Source organism: Molossus molossus, unplaced genomic scaffold (assembly GCF_014108415.1).
Source record: "Molossus molossus isolate mMolMol1 unplaced genomic scaffold, mMolMol1.p scaffold_m16_p_1, whole genome shotgun sequence".
In the NCBI taxonomy this organism is placed as follows: domain Eukaryota; kingdom Metazoa; phylum Chordata; class Mammalia; order Chiroptera; family Molossidae; genus Molossus; species Molossus molossus.
Genome location: NW_023425344.1, coordinates 243,826,059 through 243,843,942, shown reverse-complemented (window position 1 = coordinate 243,843,942; position 17,884 = coordinate 243,826,059). Strand labels below are relative to the sequence as shown.

General features: G+C 46.9%; 1 protein-coding gene across 1 annotated transcript; it reads left to right on the top strand.

The window, feature by feature from the left end:
* The first annotated feature begins 4,906 nt into the window (after window positions 1–4,906).
* SERPINA9 (serpin family A member 9) lies at window positions 4,907–15,594 on the top strand. The gene is made up of 4 exons (XM_036251452.1): window positions 4,907–5,522; window positions 11,617–11,887; window positions 13,746–13,893; window positions 15,394–15,594. The coding sequence occupies exons 1-4, from the start codon at window positions 4,907–4,909 to the stop codon at window positions 15,592–15,594; spliced, it is 1,236 nt and encodes a 411-aa protein (XP_036107345.1).
* Window positions 15,595–17,884: the final 2,290 nt, after the last annotated feature.

Here is a 17,884-nt window from a genome sequence, read left to right as displayed (position 1 = left end):
CCTGGAACTCCAACTGCCCGTCTGTTAGATTTCCTGATTTCGTCCCCCGGGGTCCTGGGGCTCTGCTATTAATTTTTGTTGTTGTTCCAGTTTTCTCTCTTCAGTTTAGATGGTTCCTATTGCTATGTTTTCAAACTTACTGATCTTTTTATTTTCTATAACTTTTCTCTTAAGCCTAGCCAGTGAGTTTTTCATTTTGGATATTGAGTTGTTCATCTCTGAACGTTTGATTTGATACTTTTATAGTTTTGATTTTTCTCACATTATATTCAAGTTGTCTTTATTTAAGCCTATGTTAAGAGGCCATTTTAAAGTCCTTGTCTGTTAATTCCAGAGTCCCAGTTATGCCTGGGTCTGTTTCTATGGACTGATTTTCCCTTCTGGTCATGGGTCACATTTTTCTATTTTTTAAACATCTAGCAATTTTTGATTGAATGCTGGTCATTGTGGCATTACAAATTTTTTTTTAATCCTCACCTGAAGATATTTTTTTACTTATCTTCAGATAGAGTGTGAGGGAGGGAGAGGGAGAGAAAGAAACATCGACATGAGAGGGACACATCGACTGGTTGTCCCACATGACCCTTATCTGAGCAGGAACAAACCGCAACCAAGGTACATGCTCTTGACCAGAATTGAACCTGCAACTCATTGGTCCATGGCTGTTGTTCTAACCAATGAGCCAAACCAGCCAGAGCACAATTTTCTTTTTTTTGGTCTGGATTTTGTTATCTTCCTTTACAGTGTGTCGACATCTGTTTTGACAGCCAACTAAATCACTTACAGAACTACTTACCCCATCAAGGCATATTTTCAAGCCTTGTTAGGGTATCTAGAGTAGCCTTAAACCAAAGTCAGTTTAGCCTTAATGTCAGGATCCAACAAACAGGGTCTCTACTGAATGCCCCGGATGTTCAATGAGGTCTCCTCACTCTAGCTGATCATAACCTAAATATCTCCCCACGTTGTGTGAACTCTGGAAACTGTTCCACTTACATCCAGCGGTTTCTTCTTTTGCTCTGAGGGCTTTGGGGGTTGCTGTTATTTATTTATTTTTTGGACTAACCTCACAGAATTTCACTTTATGAATGTAGAGTTTAGGACTTAGTTCTGGACTTCAGCGAACGCACACTTTTGCTGCACGACTGTAGCTTCCTTAGCTTCCTCAAACAATGCTCTCTGTCTCCCGAGCTCAGCAAGCCACGCTCTCTGTGTTCCCTCCCTGTGTCCAGAAAGTGCCTGTAGGCGGAAAGTTGGGACAATCATAGGGTTTACCTCATTTGTTTCCCTTCTCTGCCTGTTGTCCAATGTCTGAATTGTTTCATAGATTTTTTGTGTCTCAGTTGTTTTCTATTTCTTTCTATTTAAAAGTCCAAAGTCAGTTACTTTGTCTTGGCCAGAAGTGTAAGTCAACTCATATTTTATATAGGCATATACCTGTGTAACTATCACTTTAACCCTAAAAGACCCTGAAAAAGTCTCTCTTGCTCATTTCCAGTTGGTATCAATCCTCAGATGCAAATTGCTCATTTCTATTTCCACTCATTAATTTACTCATTCGTCATTTACTGAGCCCTTAGTACTGGCCATACTGTGATGTACAAGGAGAACAAAATAGGCAACTGCCTTGATTCGTTACATCTTCAGTCGCACAAAGAAATGTGAGATTATGAAAGTGGTAAGTGTCTCACAAAGAGGTTAATGGTACTATATGTTTAAAAAAAAAACCACACACACATTTAATAGGAGGAATTTTCCTTACCTGTGTGGTCCAAGAGAGCTTCCTTGGGGAAGTTACATGAGCTAAGACCTAAACAATGAATAAACATCTACTGGGGGGAGGATGATGAGGGGAGAGGAAGAACACTCCAAGAGTAGGGGACAGCGAAGATCACATGTGCGGATCATAAAAATGGGCAGAATGGCCGGACACAGCCGTCCAGAGAAAAGGCCTTTGAGTTGTGTGATCACGTGAGAGGGGCCAATGGAGGCCAGAGTGCAGGTTCAGTGAAAGATTTCTCTAGGAAACGAGAGGCTACTGAAACACTTTAAAATAGTAAGTGCTGACATGGGTTGGGAAATAAGCAAGAAGGAGGTGCGTGGTGGTGCCCTGGATGGAGATATTAAAAGATGTTTCAGTTATTTTTTTTTCTTTGTTCTTTAAAATATATTTTTACTGATTTTTTAGAGAGAGAGGAAGGAAGGGAGAGGCATAGAAACATCTATGTGAGACAGAAACATTGCTCAGCTGCCTCCTACACGCTCCCTACTGGGAATCGAGCCCACAACCCGGGCATGTGCCCTGACCAGGAATGGAAGCAGGACCTCTCAGTCCAGGGGAGGATGCTCAGTCCACTGAGCCACGCTGGCCAGGCAAAAGAGGTTTCAGTTGTAATTTTGTTGGGAGATGGTGTTTGGGTGGGAGTGTGTGTTCAGTTTGGGCGATTCTGAGCTTAAGGCTTATTTGCAACATCAGGAGGAAATATCAAGTAGGTGGTTAGATATACAGAGTTCAGAGGAAAGGTCTGGACTGGAAATTAAAAATAAGTAATTTGCATTTTTTAGTAATAGAGCAGTGGGTGGTGTGTGATGAGATCAGCTGATGAGAGGAGAGATTAAAGTGAGGAGAGTGCTGGGTGCTGAGCCCATGAGGATGGGGCAGGAGAAGGGAAACCAGCAGAGGTGACTGAGGAGGAGGATCGGGGTGGGGGGGACACAGCATGGTGTCACAGAGCCCAGGGCGGGGATGGATAAGAAGCTGAGTGTGGTCTCTAGTGCCAAGTGCTACTGATAGGTCAGGTAAGGCAAGAGCCTAGACATGTTCATGGGCTGCCCCACTGCTGTGGACTCAGGACCCAGAGCAGAGTCCCAGGGCCGGGAATGTGGGGGAGGGGAGGCCACAAAACCTGGTTGGATTCCCGGTCAGGGCACATGCCCCGGTTGTGGGCTCGATCCCCAGTAGGGAGTGTGCAGGAGGCAGCCAATCCATGTTTCTCTCTCTCCATCTCCATTCCTGTCTCTAAAAAAAAAAAAAGTTTTTATCTTTTTTATTTTATTTTATTTTTAATCCTCACCTGAGGACATTTTTCCATTTTTTTGTTCAGATAGAGTGGGAGCGAGAGAGGGGGAGAGGGTGAGAAACATCGACATGAAAGGGACACATCAAGTGGCTGCCACCCGCACAACCCAACCAGGGCCAGGGACAAACCGCAACCGAGGTACATGCCCTTAGCGGGAACCAAACCTGGGTCTCTCTGGACCACAGGCCGACGCTCTAACCGCTGAGCCAAACCGGCCAGGGCTTTTTTTTTTTTTTCTTTAAATAGGGCAGTAGCTAGAAGGGAGTGGGATATTTATTGTGTCTTCAGTAGTTTGTTTGACTTGATGCGCTAGACTTGAACATCTTCAAAAGCCAATGGCAAGGATCCAGTAAGGTGGGGTGTTTAAATACAGAAGAGAGAGGTGGAAGGGCCCTGAGGTGGAGGTAAAGGATGCTTTCTAAAGTTCCGGGAGGAAGAATGACCTTAGAAGAAGGGCTAGCTGAAGGAGTGGGGGAGGGGAGGAGCGCTGGGCAAAGGAGGGCCATGTCTTCGTGGGGCGAGGCAGTTCCTCTGCTGAGGGCTCTCTGATCCAGGTGTGGGGGCAGGGTGAGGAGCCCACATAAGGAAAAGGCTGAGACATCCCCTGCAGGCAGCGGGACAGGCGGTCAGGGCTTTGGGAGCAGGCAAGTCGAGACGGGTGACTGGCAATTCGCAGCAGACCCTACTGCCTACCTTAGTCCTTGCTGAAAATATCCATCATGGATGCAGAGATCCCAGGGTGGGTAGCGCTTTGGAATGAAATGAAGCTGGATAAGAAGACAAACGAACACGGGGTGGGGGGACCGCGGGAAATGAAGCTCTCCGGGAACCCACGGCAGCTGCTGCTGGTTGGACGTGAGCTGGGCCAGGTGGAGACGGATCTGATAGCCAGGTGCTCGGGCGTTCCTCCCACGGTCAGTGGGAGCCACGGAGGGATCTGAATATCCAGGGACATGCCCGTCCCTTCACCCCACCTCCCAGGCCCAGAGGGTCAGATGCCATGCTAGCATCACACAGACTGCCTCACGTTTTCCTCGGAGCCACCCTTTTCCACGGCTGGGGAAAGTGAGACTCGGGGAGGAGACGCCGGGAGAGGCCGTTGCACAAGAACACAGTCCTTAAACACAATGTACTGCTCGGAGGTGGTGAGGAAACAAATGGTCTTGCTTAGGCTCTGCCTTGGGGTTGGCTGTCAAGATCGAGGGCTACAGTCAGTCATTACTACCCACGCTAGCACAGCAGACGCCCCAGCCCATCACACGGCGTCCTGCAGGCCCCCATTCCCACATGGCTTCCTGAAGACCCCAGCCTGTCACAGAGCTCATCAAATGGGAGAAACTCGGGGTTTCAGTGTCGCGCTCCTCCCTCCTGTGTTCCCTTCCACCCTGGTCCAGACACCGGCGTAAAGGCTCCCCAGCTCAGGTCAGTGCGCCAGCACCCACTGAGCTGTGCGCCATACCGGGCTGGAGGCGGGGAGAGCGATGAATGCCACACGTAGCTACCAGAATAGTCTTTGAGAATTCCATCATGATGGAGGCAGGCCTCCGCATCAGTCCTTCAGTGCTCCACGGTCCGGAATGAAGCCGGTTATGTCAGCGCCAGGCCTCTGATTCTGCAGCCTGTCGCTCACCCCTCCCTGTCCCCTTTTCCTCCAGCCTCTCTGGGGCTGAGACTCTGTTTCATGGACCCTGGTAACTGTCCTAACGGGTCCCCATTCAATTGCTAATGGTGTGGAATGTTGCAGGGTCTCTAATTCAGGGTCTGGACCCTCAGCTTACCTCCCCTCAATGGTTCTTGCCTCTCTTGCAGACGTACTTCGCTCCAAAATGGCATCTTCCTTTTATCAAGTGTTCTTAGTTGTGAGCCTCTGTGCTCCAATCTGTTGTGTGTCCTCATCCAGTGCCCCCAGCCCATCCTCCACAAAGAGCACCCCTGCCTCCCAGGTGTCCTCCAGCAATGCCAACTTTGCCTTCCGCCTGTACCAGAGGCTGGTTTCAAAGACCCCAAGTCAGAACATCTTCTTCTCCCCCGTGAGTGTCTCTGCTTCCCTGGCCATGCTCTCCCTCGGGGCCCGCTCAGCCACCAAGACCCAGATCCTTCAGAGCATGGGGTTCAACTTCACACACACGCCAGAGCCCGCCATTCAGCAGGGCTTCCAACATCTGGTCCACTCCCTCAATGTCCCCAGCAAAGACCTGGACTTGAGGATGGGGAGCGTCCTCTTCATCAAAAAGGAGCTGCAGCTGCAGACACATTTCCTAGACAACGTCAAGAGGCTGTATGAGTCGGAAGTCTTTTCTACAGACTTCTCTAACACCTCTTCTGCCCGGGAGAGGATCAACAGCTATGTGGAGAAGGAGACCAAAGGGAAGATTGTGGACTTAATTCAAGACCTTGAACCTCAGACAGCCATGGTCCTGGTGAACTACATTTTCTTTAAAGGTAAGGCTCTGAGAGGTTGATTTTGATTTTAACCTTCTGTTCCTCCCTACCTGCAGTCAAATAATCAAGCTAGACAAACCCTGGACAACAGGGCAGAGCAGGGAGAAGGCCCGAGTTCAAACTAGCTTTGCAACTAGCTGGGTGCATGACCTTGGCTGTCTCATGTTCTCTCTCTTAGCTTCAGTGTATCAATCACAACTTGGGCTCATTCAGTTCTGTCTTTGTATATATAGCCTGATCATGTGTCCTGAGGGGCTAACCCTGGGCTCTGTGGGCAGCCCATGGAAAAAACTTTTCCTAGAAATTAGCTTGGGAGAAAAGAGTTTCTCTCTCCCCACCAGTAGCTGCCCCATAGCCCCCCGAAGTTTTTGAGAAGGAACACAGCTCCCTGACAAACCAGGCTAAGAAACAGACTGATAGTTGCCAGAGGGGAGGGGGGTTGGAGGGCTGGGTGAAAAAGGTGAAGGGATTCAGAAGTACAAATTGGTGGTCACAGAATAGTCACAGAGATTGAATTACAATGTAGGAACATCGTCAGTAATGTCGTAATAACTATGACGGTGCCAGGTGGGCACTGGAAATATCGAGGGACCACTCTGTAAAGTACATGACTGGCCACTATGCTACACATCTGAAACTAACATGGAATAATACTGAATGTCGACTGTAATTAAAAATAAAAAAAGAAGCCAATTCAAAGGTGAGAATACTTTCATAGGTGTGGACGTGCAGACAGGCCGGTGGAACTGTCAGTCACATTTCCTGTACATCTGTCGAGAGCTTCACAGTGGACAAAGACATTGTGTCGCACGGAATGAGCTTAAGTTTTAAAGTCGGACAGTCCCGGTTTTAATTCCACCTCTGCCCTTACTTGCTCCATGGTCCTAGGCATGTTGCTTTAAAAGATCAACCATGTGTTGAGTGCCTGACATGAGCCAGTCTTCATGCTAACTGGATGGACATAAAGCCAACTTCATAGGGTTGTGCTTAGGGTTGAAGTGCCTAGACTCTCCAGGCAGAGTTATCACGGACACTACTGCACATCCCTCTCTCCGTCCTCTCCCTCCTCCCTTCCTTTCTGCCTCTCTTCATGCATCCTTCCACCCACTTACCATCCATTCTGCAAGGTGGGAGGAAGGGAAAAAGAATTAATATGCTCGAGTCCCTGCTAAGTTCCCTGCACTTAGTATATGTTGTTCCGCTTAACTTAATTTTATTAAAATATAATTCACAAGCCATGAAATTCACCATTTTAAAGTATACAATTCAGTGGATTTTGGTTTTGGGTTTTGGTTACTTGATGTCATATCCACAGGATTGTGTAAATACCTCTGCTATAGAAGCCACATCATTTTGATGAGCTCAGAAAGAAACCCACTATCCATTAGCAGTCACTCCTTGTTCCTGCTCTTCCCCCCAGCAACAATCAGCTTCTTTGTTTCTACAGACGTGCCTGTTCTGGACATTTCATATAAATAGACTCTCACAATGTGTGCAGGTCTTTCAGTAAATGTCCTCTTTGATTCTTTATACCAAGGAGCATGATTACGGGATGGAGTGGTAAGAATCTGTTTGGTTCTGAAAAGAACCACCAAACAGTCTTGCAAAGTGTCTGCCCCATCTTGGATTCCCAGCAGCAAGTGTGAGAGTTCCCGTGGCTCCACATCCTAGGTGGCGTTGTCCGTGTTCCAGAGTTTTGCCATTTGAATAGGTGTGTACTGGTATCTCATTGTTGTTTCAATTTGCATTCCCCTGATGACATATGATTCAGAACATCTTTTCGTGTGCTTATTCACCACCTGTGTATCTTCTCAAGGCCTTTCCATTGTTTAATCCGGTTGTTTGTTCTCTATTGTTAAATTTTAGGAGTTCTTTGTATGTTTTGTCAGATGTGTGTTTTACAAATTCCTTCTTGCTGTCTGTGGCTTGTTTTCTCATTCCCTTAACACTGTCTTTCCAGAGCAGAAGTTTTGAATTTTAATGAAGTTCAGTTTATTAATTTTAATGAAGTTCAGTTTATTAATTATTTCCTTTATGTATTGTGTCTTTGGTATTATATCTGAATAGTTATTGCCATACCCTAGGTCATCTAGGTTTTCTCCTATTTTACCTTGTAGGTTTACATTTGTGTTTTACATTTAGGTCTATGAGCCATTTGGGGTTAATTTTTGTAAAGAGTGTGAGGTTTGTGTCTAGATTCATTATTGTGCATACGGACATTAGTTACTCCAACGCCATTTGTTGAAGAGACTGTCTTTGCTCCATTGATTGCCCTTTGCTCCTTTGTCAAAGATCAGTGGACTATATTTATCTAGATCTATTTCTGGGCTCTCTATTCTGTTCTGTTGCTCTATCTGTCTGTTTTTCACCCATACCACACTGTCTTGATTACTGTAGCTTTATAGCAAATCTTGAAGTTGGTTAGAGTCAGTCTTTCAACTTTGTTCTTCTCCTTCAATATTGTGTTGCTTATTCTGGGTCTTTTGCATCTTTATATAAATGTTAGAATCAGTTTGTTGATACGTACTCTATAACTTGCTAGGGTTTTTTATTGGGATTTCCTTAAATCTATAAATCAAGTTGGGAAGAATTGATATCTTAACAATATTGAGTCTTTCTATCCAGAGACATAGAATATCTTTCTATTTATTTAATTATTTGATTTCATTTATAAGAGTTTTGTAGTTTTCTTCTTATAGATCTTATACATATTTTATTAGATTTATGCCTATTTCATTTGGGAAGATGCTAAATGGTATTATGTTTTTAATTTCAAATTCTACTTGTCCATTGATGGTATATATAAAAGTGACTGACTTTTGTATGTTAATCTTGTATCCTGCAACCTTGCTATAATCACTTATTAGTTTCAGACATTCTTTTGTTGATTCTTTTGAATTTTCTACATAGACAATCATGTCATCTGCGAACAAAGAGTTTTATTTTCTCCTCCATGATCTGTATACCTTTTATTTCCTTTTCTTGTCTTATTGCATTAGCTATAACTTCCAGTACAATGTTGAAAAGGAGTAGTGAGAGAGGACATCCTTGTATTATACCTGACCTTAATGAGGAAGTTTTGAGTTTCTCACTATGTAGTGTCATGTTAGCTATAAGTCCTTTTGCAGAAATTCTTTATCAAGTTGAGGAATTTCCCCTCTATTCACAGTTTATTGAGAAGTTTTTTTGTGGGGGTGGGTTTTTTAAAAATCATTAATGGTTGTTAGATTTTATCAAATGCTTTTTCTGCATCTATTAATATGATCATGTAATTGTCTTTTCTTAGCCTGTTTATATGACAGATTACATTAATTGGTTTTCTTTTTTTGTTTGTTTGTTTGTTTGTTTGTTTTAATCCTCATCCGAGGACATTTTTTCATTTTTTGTACAGACAGAGTGGGAGGGAGAGAGAGGAGGAAGAGAGAGAGAGGGAAACATCGATGTGAAAGGGACACATCGAGTGGCTGCCACCCGCACGACCAACCAGGGCCGGGGACAAACTGCAACCGAGGTACATGCCCTTAACGGGAACCAAACCCGGGCCTCTCCGGACTAACCGCTGAGCCAAACCGGCCAGGGCCATTAATTGGTTTTCAAATGTTGAACCAGCTTTGCAAACCTGGTATAAACTCCATTTGGTCATAGTGTATAATCCTTTCTATATGTTGTCAGATTTGATTTGTTAATATTTTGTTGAGGATTTTTTGCATTAATGTTCATGAGAAATACTGGTCTGTAGTTTTCTTATGTCTTTATCTGGTTTTGGTATTAGGGTAATACAGGCTTCATAGAATGAGTTAGGGAGTATTCTCTCTGCTTCTTTCTTTTGAAAGAGATTGTAGAGAATTGGTATCATTTCTTCTTTAAATATTTGGTAGAATTCACTGGTGAATCCATCTGAACGTGGTACTTTTTTGCAACTTCCTCAGGCAGCTGCAAACTTTATCCCTGTCTGTAATGTTTTTTGTTTTAGAAAGTTATCAATTATTATCAATTTCTTTAATAGATGTAGGCCTATTCACATTGTCTATTACTTCTAACAGGAGTTTTAGCAAATTGTGCCTTTCAAGGAATTGGACCATTTCATCTAGGTTGTCAACTTTGTGGGCATAGAGTTGTTCATAGTATTCCTTTATTTTCCTTTTAATGTCTCTAGGATCTGTAGTGGTGTTCCTTCTTTCATTTCTTATACTACTAGATTGTTTTTTTCCTGTGTATGGCCCATAATTTGTTTCTTTTTATGCCAAATAATTTTTTAAGCTGGATTTTTAAAATTATTTCCCCCTCCAAAGGGTTTGTTGTTACTGCTTGTTGCAATAGTTGTTTGCTTATTGATTTTTCTTAAATAATTTTTAAAGTCTATACTTTATCATGTGTAGTCACTGAAGTCTGTTCCTGGTTATTTTAATGGTCAGCTATGGTTGGGCAGAGGTTTCTTAAATGCCTGGAAGAAATACATCTCCAAGTCTTTGCAGAGGGTCTTTGTGGGTATGGTGCAGCATGCCATCAACATTCATCAAGGCAGTTTATAACACTGATCTAGCATTCAGTTTCTGTTTGTGCAGAACTTCAAGGTCAGTCAGAGGTAAGAACTTACAACCTTCTCATATGTTTTTTGTTTTGTTTTTTAAATATGCACATAACATTACACATGCACACAGCATCTAAATGCCCAGGGTACACTGGATCTTTCCAAAGTTTCTATGGACACTTTTTCTTCAGCTTTTGCTTTAAAATTTTTTGATTAGTCTGTTGTTTTTCCCATCTGTTATCATCATCCAGGCAACCATGAAGCTAAAACACTTGCTTATAATTGTTCCTAGCAAATACTCCCTTACTCTGGAGGAGAAATGCATTTAGCGCTGAGTGAACACCAAGAAATTCTGTAAGTGGGGTCTTCCAGGAAACTATCAGACAGGTCAAATAATATGACTCTTTAGAAAAGAGGCTTTGAAACTTCTTCAGAACTGTTTCTCTCCCTCTAGTACTGAGATACAGTTTGCTATTTTTCAAGACTACTGCTGAGCTAGAGAGAGGAGGGGGAGACTAAAACAAGTTAAAATGCCACAAAGTTGACTGTTCTCGTTGAGCCTTTTTTTTTTTTTTAATGGACTCTCCCCCCGCTACTGCAAGACTTTGGCTAACTTCCAGAGTTCTGAAAATGCCAATTCTGACTATTTCTGCCAATTTTTCTTGTTGCCTTTTTGAAAGGGTAAATATGCAGAGGTCCTTACTTTGTCATTTTTGCAGATCCACCCCCACCATCACCTCCGGCCTGTCCTATTAAGCTTTTTTTTTTTAATCCTCACCCGAGGATATTCTTCCATTTATTTTCAGACAGAGTGGGAGGGAGAGATAGAGAGAGAGAGAGACACACACATCAAATGGTTGCCTCCCGCACCACCCAGACTAAGGCCAGGTACCGAACTGCAACCAAGGTATGTGCACTTGACCAGACTTGAACCCATGACTCTCTGGTCCACGGGCCAACACTCTAACCACTGAGCCAAACCTGCCAGGGCCTATTAAGCTTTTTGATTATTCAGTTGTTATCCTCAGCCTCAAGCAGCTGAAAAATTTATCAGTGCCTGTAACTAAATTTTGACTAATTTTCCATAAGGACCTGGCTTTTTGCATCAGATCAAATCCAGACAGCTTTGCAGGTGATGCCTTCCAGGGAAGCATAAGGCCACTCAAATAATGAGAATTCTTTGGGAACGAGGCTTTGAAAAGGTTCCAGCCCCATTTCTTTCCTTCAGTGACTGTGGGTGGCTGGATTTCACTGCAAATGCAGGCTATTGTGTTTCAAGGCTCCTATGGAGCTGGGCATGGGGAGTGGAACAGGACAAGTTAAAATACCACCAAGCTGACTATTCTTACCAAAATTTAGCTGTTTTTCTTTAATAAATTGTTTCTCAGTTTGCTGAAAGCATTTGGTTAATTTCCAGAGTTCTAAAAAAGTTCATTTTAGCCATTGTTGGCAGGTTTCTCCTTGTTTTTCTGGTGGCGTTTTCAGAGTCCTTACTTTATCATTGTTTCTGTCTTCACCACACTGATTACACTGTGACGAAAGACCTCTCTCTCTTTGTGCTAGCCAAGTGGGAGAAGCCCTTTAACCCGAGGTACACAAGTAAAAGATACCCATTCTTGGTGGGCAAGACCACCGTGAAGGTCCCAATGATGCACCAGGTGGAGCAGTTTGCATTTGCGGTGGACCCGGAGCTGAACTGCTCTGTGCTGCAGATGGACTACAGTGGGGACACCGCGGCCCTCTTTGTCCTCCCCGGCCAGGGCAAGATGAGGCAGCTGGAACAGGCCTTGTCATCCAGGACACTGAGGAAGTGGAGCCACTCACTCCAGAAGAGGTGGGTACCTCTGTCAATCTGCCGGGGCCTGAGGCAGGTGATGGTATACGTCTAAGAACGGGGGAAAGACCATGACAGCGGCTGTGGAATAATCACTCCTGCAAAGTGAGCGCCAACTGCATGCGGGACAGGGAGCTCAGTGCTGTGCACAAGTGTTCTCACGTGAACGTCGCAATCACCCCCATTCACAGACAAGGAAACAGAGGCTCCAAGAGAGGAAGTGAATTACCCAAGGCCAAGCAGCTACTATGCCCCTGTAAAACTATTATATCACTGTAGCTATTCCATGCTAGCTGAGCTTACTCTATCAGCCAATAAGATATTTAATTCCATAAAAAACAACAAACACACATTGGTGCTCACCTACAAATGAGGATAATAACATCACTGAACTCATAGGTTGTTGGAAAGATAAAATAAGTTACCATTTATAAAGTGCTTAGGAGGATGCCAGGGAGATGATAAGGGTTCAATAAATGTCAGCTAATAGTAATATTATCATTAGTTCTATAATTTTTATGAAGAGTATCAAAGGGACGTTAACCATAAGAGAAAAAGGAGTGACAAAGTCTTAGGTCTGATCTCTTAGCAGCATTTTCTTGGCACTGTGTCTGGGAGGGGAGAAAGGATGGGATCAGGGTAACTGTAATTTGGGAAAGACACAGATCAATGCCCAAGGGAGGGCTGAGGGGCGTCTGAGCAGAGATCACGTGCAGCCGGGACTGATGGGCGCCTTCAGGGAGGCGGGGCATTTGAGCCACAGTATGGCTAGAACATGAAGGGACGGCCAGGACACAGAGGCTTGGACAAGGCATATTTGGCCAAGGAAACAGCACTAGCGAAGATGCGAGGTTGAGGATCGAGGGACACTGTAGAATGTGTCGCAGGTTTCTTCTCTTCTTAGATTGCAACCAAGGCTGGATAGGGGCAGAGGAGAGAGCAAGCGCGGAGGCTGGGGGTGGGCGTGGGGGTGTCCGTAAAGAGACAGAGCAGAGAGAAGATGAAGATGGCCAAGCCAGGGTAAGACACAAAACAGGGAAGAGAGCTGTCGGTGGTGCTTGCTGTCACGGGAAGTCCATCAGTGGGCACCCAAGTGTCCGTCCAACACTTCTGTGCTTACATTTCTGTGACTCAGTAAGCACATGACTGGGCAAAGCACTAAAACGAAGCTTTATCATTTCTAAAACTGGAGATGGTGTTCAAGGATGTGCCTGAGGCGATGCCTGGCACACAGTAAATGCTCCATAAACGCAGGCCGTTTCTCACTCTTGGTTCACGGAAACTAAGAACATGCCAGACTCCAGAGCTGTGCTGTCCAATGCAGCGGCCATCAGCCACAGGTGGTTATTTAAGTTTAAATTAATTAAAATGAAATGAAATTAAACATTTAGTTAGTTCCCTGTAGGCACTAGCCACATTTACGTTGCTCGATAATCACATATGGTTAGTGGCTATCATATGGGACATCGCAGATATGGAATATTTCCAACTTTGTAGAAAGTTCTGGACTTTGAGGCTCTCGGAGATTAGGAGGGTTTGTCTCAAGAAGGGTTGGTGGGGGGCACTCTGGTCCAGGGGAGGCAGGCTCACTCCCGTCACTATCCAGTGCCTCCCACTGGTCTCTGCCATAAGCTCCCATCTCTACAATGGCCCCTACTTCATTAGGGGGCCTGCTTTTCATCTCACACATCTTTAGGGCTGGACTTGCTCATCCAGGAGACTTACTTCCAAAGCAACCCAGGTTGGTTGTCCGGGATGTGTTCACCCGAGTGGAAGAAGTCTCCTGAAATGCCGCCTAGACACAGAGAAGGGGACCCAGGGCCTCTGACCTCACCTCTTCTTGTCCCCTTCTCCACAGGTGGTTAGAGGTGTTCCTTCCAAAATTTTCCACTTCTACCTCCTACGCCCTGGAAACCATCCTCCCGAAGATGGGCATCAGGGATGCCTTTGACAGAAAGGCGGATTTTTCTGGAATCACAAAGACAGACTTCCTGCAGGTTTCCAAAGTGAGTTGGTCCGGGAGCGTGTTTGCAGGAAAGGCAGCGTTGGAAGGGCCTGCAGAGACTGGCCAATCAGCACACTCATCTCACTGATAAGGCAACCGAGTCCCCAGGAGGCGAAGTGACTTCTTTGTGGCAGAAATAGGGCCGATCCCATGGCCAGGCCTGTGGCCACCGTACCTCTGATACACGGGCCCCTTATCCCTCTTCAAACAAGTGTTCCTAAGATTCAATGACAGTCCTGTGAGAACCGGGCATCGCCCCACACCAGCTGCAGACGAGCAGGTGCCCAGCTGGCATTCGACCTCACCTCCCTGGGGCCCAGGCCCTCACACCGAGGTCATTCGATGGCTGCCCTTGGGCCATTAGTACCCTGTTGATGTGTTTGGCCTGCCGTGATTAAGAAAAGAAAAAGGAAGAAAGAAAAATAGGAAAAGAGGGAGCTGACTTCTAAAACGTAGGCTATTGGACCTAAAAAACTAGATTTCTGATTCTCTTGGAACAAATCATCGAGTCAGTCCAAACCTCTACATAGAGGCCACTGGTTGGAGCTGAGCCATGAGCACCCCTTTTAGACAGAGGGCACCTCCTGGTTCCCCATGGACCCCATGCTCTCACAAGAGGTCTTCTCATCCCATTGGGGTTACCCTGTCTTCATATGGGTTTCCGATCCCTGACCTAACATTTATTCTGATAACAGATCATACTGGTCAGAAGTGGCCCCAGGCCTCGGAGGGGATCCTTTGTCACTGGTGTCCAGGGAAGGACCACAGGCAGATTCCACAAGAATACGATGAGCAACCCTGGCCGCGTGGCTCAGTTGGTTAGAGCATCATCCTGTACACCGAAAGGTTGTGGGTTAGATTCCAGGTCAGGGCACATGCCCAGGTTGTGGGTTCAATGCCCAATCAGGGTGCATACAGGAGGCAACCGATCTATCTTACTCTCTCTCTCTCTCTCCCCCACCCCTCCCTCCTTCTCTAAAATCAATAAACATATCCTCAAGTGAAGATTAAAATAAGAATATGATGAGCATAGTGGATTTCACATGCACAAATGAAAAATAATGGTTGAATTGTCGGGAGTTCACGAGCCCCCCAAACAAGGCAGTGCGTGAACCCAGGCGAAGAATCTCTAGTCTGGAAGAGCAAGTAGGGAGGCGATATTCAGCCGTGCCTAAGCCCCGTCCCCCACGCAGCCCCCGGTACACGTACGTCGTAGGATCTCCTTCCATTCATCAGATAACCCCGTGGGACACGTGCAATTATTATCACCCTTTTACCTAAATAACTTTTGCAGTGACAAGTGGCACAACGGGGACTCAGATCTGGGTCTTTCTGGGCTGTATTTGTAACCTTCATCTCCATGCTCAGGAGCCAACCAACTGGCCGGTAGAAAATCTCATGCCAAGCATTTGGCCTCTTGGGGGGTGAGAGTCTCCATTTCCAGGCAAAACCCCCAAACTCAGTTTTTAAAAAGGGTCGATGTTTGTTTTCCCCTTGGCAGGCCGCCCACAAGGCCGTGCTGGACATCAGCGAGGACGGTACCACAGCCGCAGCAGCCACCGCCACCAAGCTCACGATCCGGTCGAAGGACAGCCCCTCTCCTGCCATCTGCTTCAACAGGTCCTTCCTGCTGCTGATCATCAACAAAGCCACAGAGACCATACTCTTCCTAGGCAAGGTTGAAGATCCCACCAAATTCTAGGCGGGAAAAGGCCTTTGACTGATGACCTGTTAGCAGTACACAGGAAATAAGCCACGTTGCCCCAAGATCCCGGTGTGACATTGGGATGTGCCACCCCTCCCCCTCCCCGGTTCTCAGGGTCCACCTGATCCCAGCAGAGCTGCATTTGCTGCCCAGATGCCACTTTTGAGGCTCAGTCATCAAAAGTCCGCAGCGATCCGGGTCACATACCAAAGCCCAGGAACCCCAGTCATGGTCTTTTCCACAAAGCTCCCGGGTGACGGGCGGCATGGAATGTGTCTGGGTTGGCACATTTTCATTCCTTAGCGACCCTGGGAATGGTAACATAGCCCAGCGACCTTTACTCCAGAATTACAGTAAACTTAATAAACCTAAAATGTGAGTTTGGCCTCCACACTGCCCCCACGGGCCTCCAGGGTGCTCACTTGAAGCGCTCTGTGGTTAGCTCACAGTGGCCAGGGGTCATTATGTGACATCTCTGTGGCTGCACAAGTTCCTTCTCTCACTCAACAAGAACGTATTGAGCACCTAATACACGCTAGGTGTGAATCGGACAGACAAGGGCCATGAAGGCGTTGATGAGTATGATTGGAAATGGGGTAATGGGACAGCGGGGGAGGGGTGTTTCTGTGAGCACACAGGCCGCGTGGGGAACGAGCAGGCACGTGGGAGGGACAGAAGGAGCCCCCTGAGGCTGCAATGGCAGAGCCAAGGTCAGATCATGTCAGGTGTTTTGGCCACGGCAAGGAGTCTGGGTTTGGTGGGAGGCGCTGTTAAACCCGCTGAGTTTCTCAGGTGGGAGATGAGGGTTAAGGTGTGGGTTGTGGAGGCCTGTCGGGGAGCACGCACCGGATGTCCATCCAGACTGCTCAAGGCTGGCTGCCTTCTTGGCTCTGCGCCGTCACATGCGCACAGTCCTGTGGGTGCTCAGCCTGCCCCCTCCTGGTTTGGCGTGACAATGGCCAGGCCTGGTGCCCTGGGCCGCAGGGGTTCCATCCTCCCCACCTCTGCCCGTGGGCTGCTCCGGCTCTGCCCACTGCACCTTTCATTCCTTATGCAGGGTAACTCCTGCAGCCTCGGAGAAGCCCCACTCCCTCAGACCCACACACTGCCTCCCGGGCGGGCCATGCCCACACCACCGCCGTGTGCTGAGGGCCTCACCTTGGCTTTCCCAAGCTCTTTTGCACAGAAAGAGAAGGGGGTTATGCTAGAGAGCTGGAGAGGCTTTGTGGGGCCCCCCACACTCCCACCGTACTCACAAACAGGGGAGCAGAGACCCAAGAAGCGTGAGCAGCCAGCCCCGGGCAGCGTGAGGACCAGGACCGAAGCCCGCGCGTGGGGCTCAGCACGTCCTCGCTGTGTGCACGGCGCCCTGCCCTCAGCACACCATGCAAATCCACGTCTCTGGGGACAGGATCACAGGGGAGTGGGGGGTGGGCACAAAGGTGAAGAGGATTAAGAAGTACAACCTGCCAGTTATTAAGTTATTAATCACGAGGACGTGGCGTGCCGTGTACAGCAAAGGGAATACCATCAGTGACACTGTAGCAACTATGTACGGTGCCAGGCGGGCACTAGGCTTACTGAGGGGATCATCACTTTGTAAGGTATATACATGTCTCATCACTGGGTTGTACACCTGCAACTACTGTATGCCAACTATAACTTTAAAATAAAAATGAAAATCAGTTATCTGTTTATTGATTTGGTACTGAACATAAAGCCCGAGCGTAAGGCAGTCACCCTGTCCTCCAAGGCGCACCCTGGCTAGGACCTGGCTCCGTGAAGAGCCACCTCAGAGGAAACTGGCCCACAGATAACAAATGGCTGGTGTGTAGGACTGGCTGGAGCTACGGCCATTGGGTTCTCCTCGGAGCTACTGGGAGTCCCCGGGGGTGGGGCAGGGCTGTGGCTTTCTTCCCCAGGACCCGGCCCCAGGGGGCACATTACAGCCCCAGTGGCCTCCCCAAACAACACAAAACAGCTGTCAGCTGGGTGAGGTCGCACCCCCGCCTCTGGGTAGGTGCAGAAACGCCCCCAGGAACACGAGCCTGGCTTTGTCTGTCCTGGTCCTCTGGGGCCTTTAAATGACCTCTTCCGAGAAATACAACAAGACTCCAAATGGGATGTTTACCAGTCTCAGGACAGCAGACCTCACCTCTCCCACAGAAGATGGGAGACACAGAAGAGGGCTGTGAGGGTTTTGCCCACAAGCTGTCCAGGAAACTGTGAATTGGGTGCCCCAGAAAGAATATAATCTGCTCCCCTGTGAGCATCGCCCCGCCTTGGC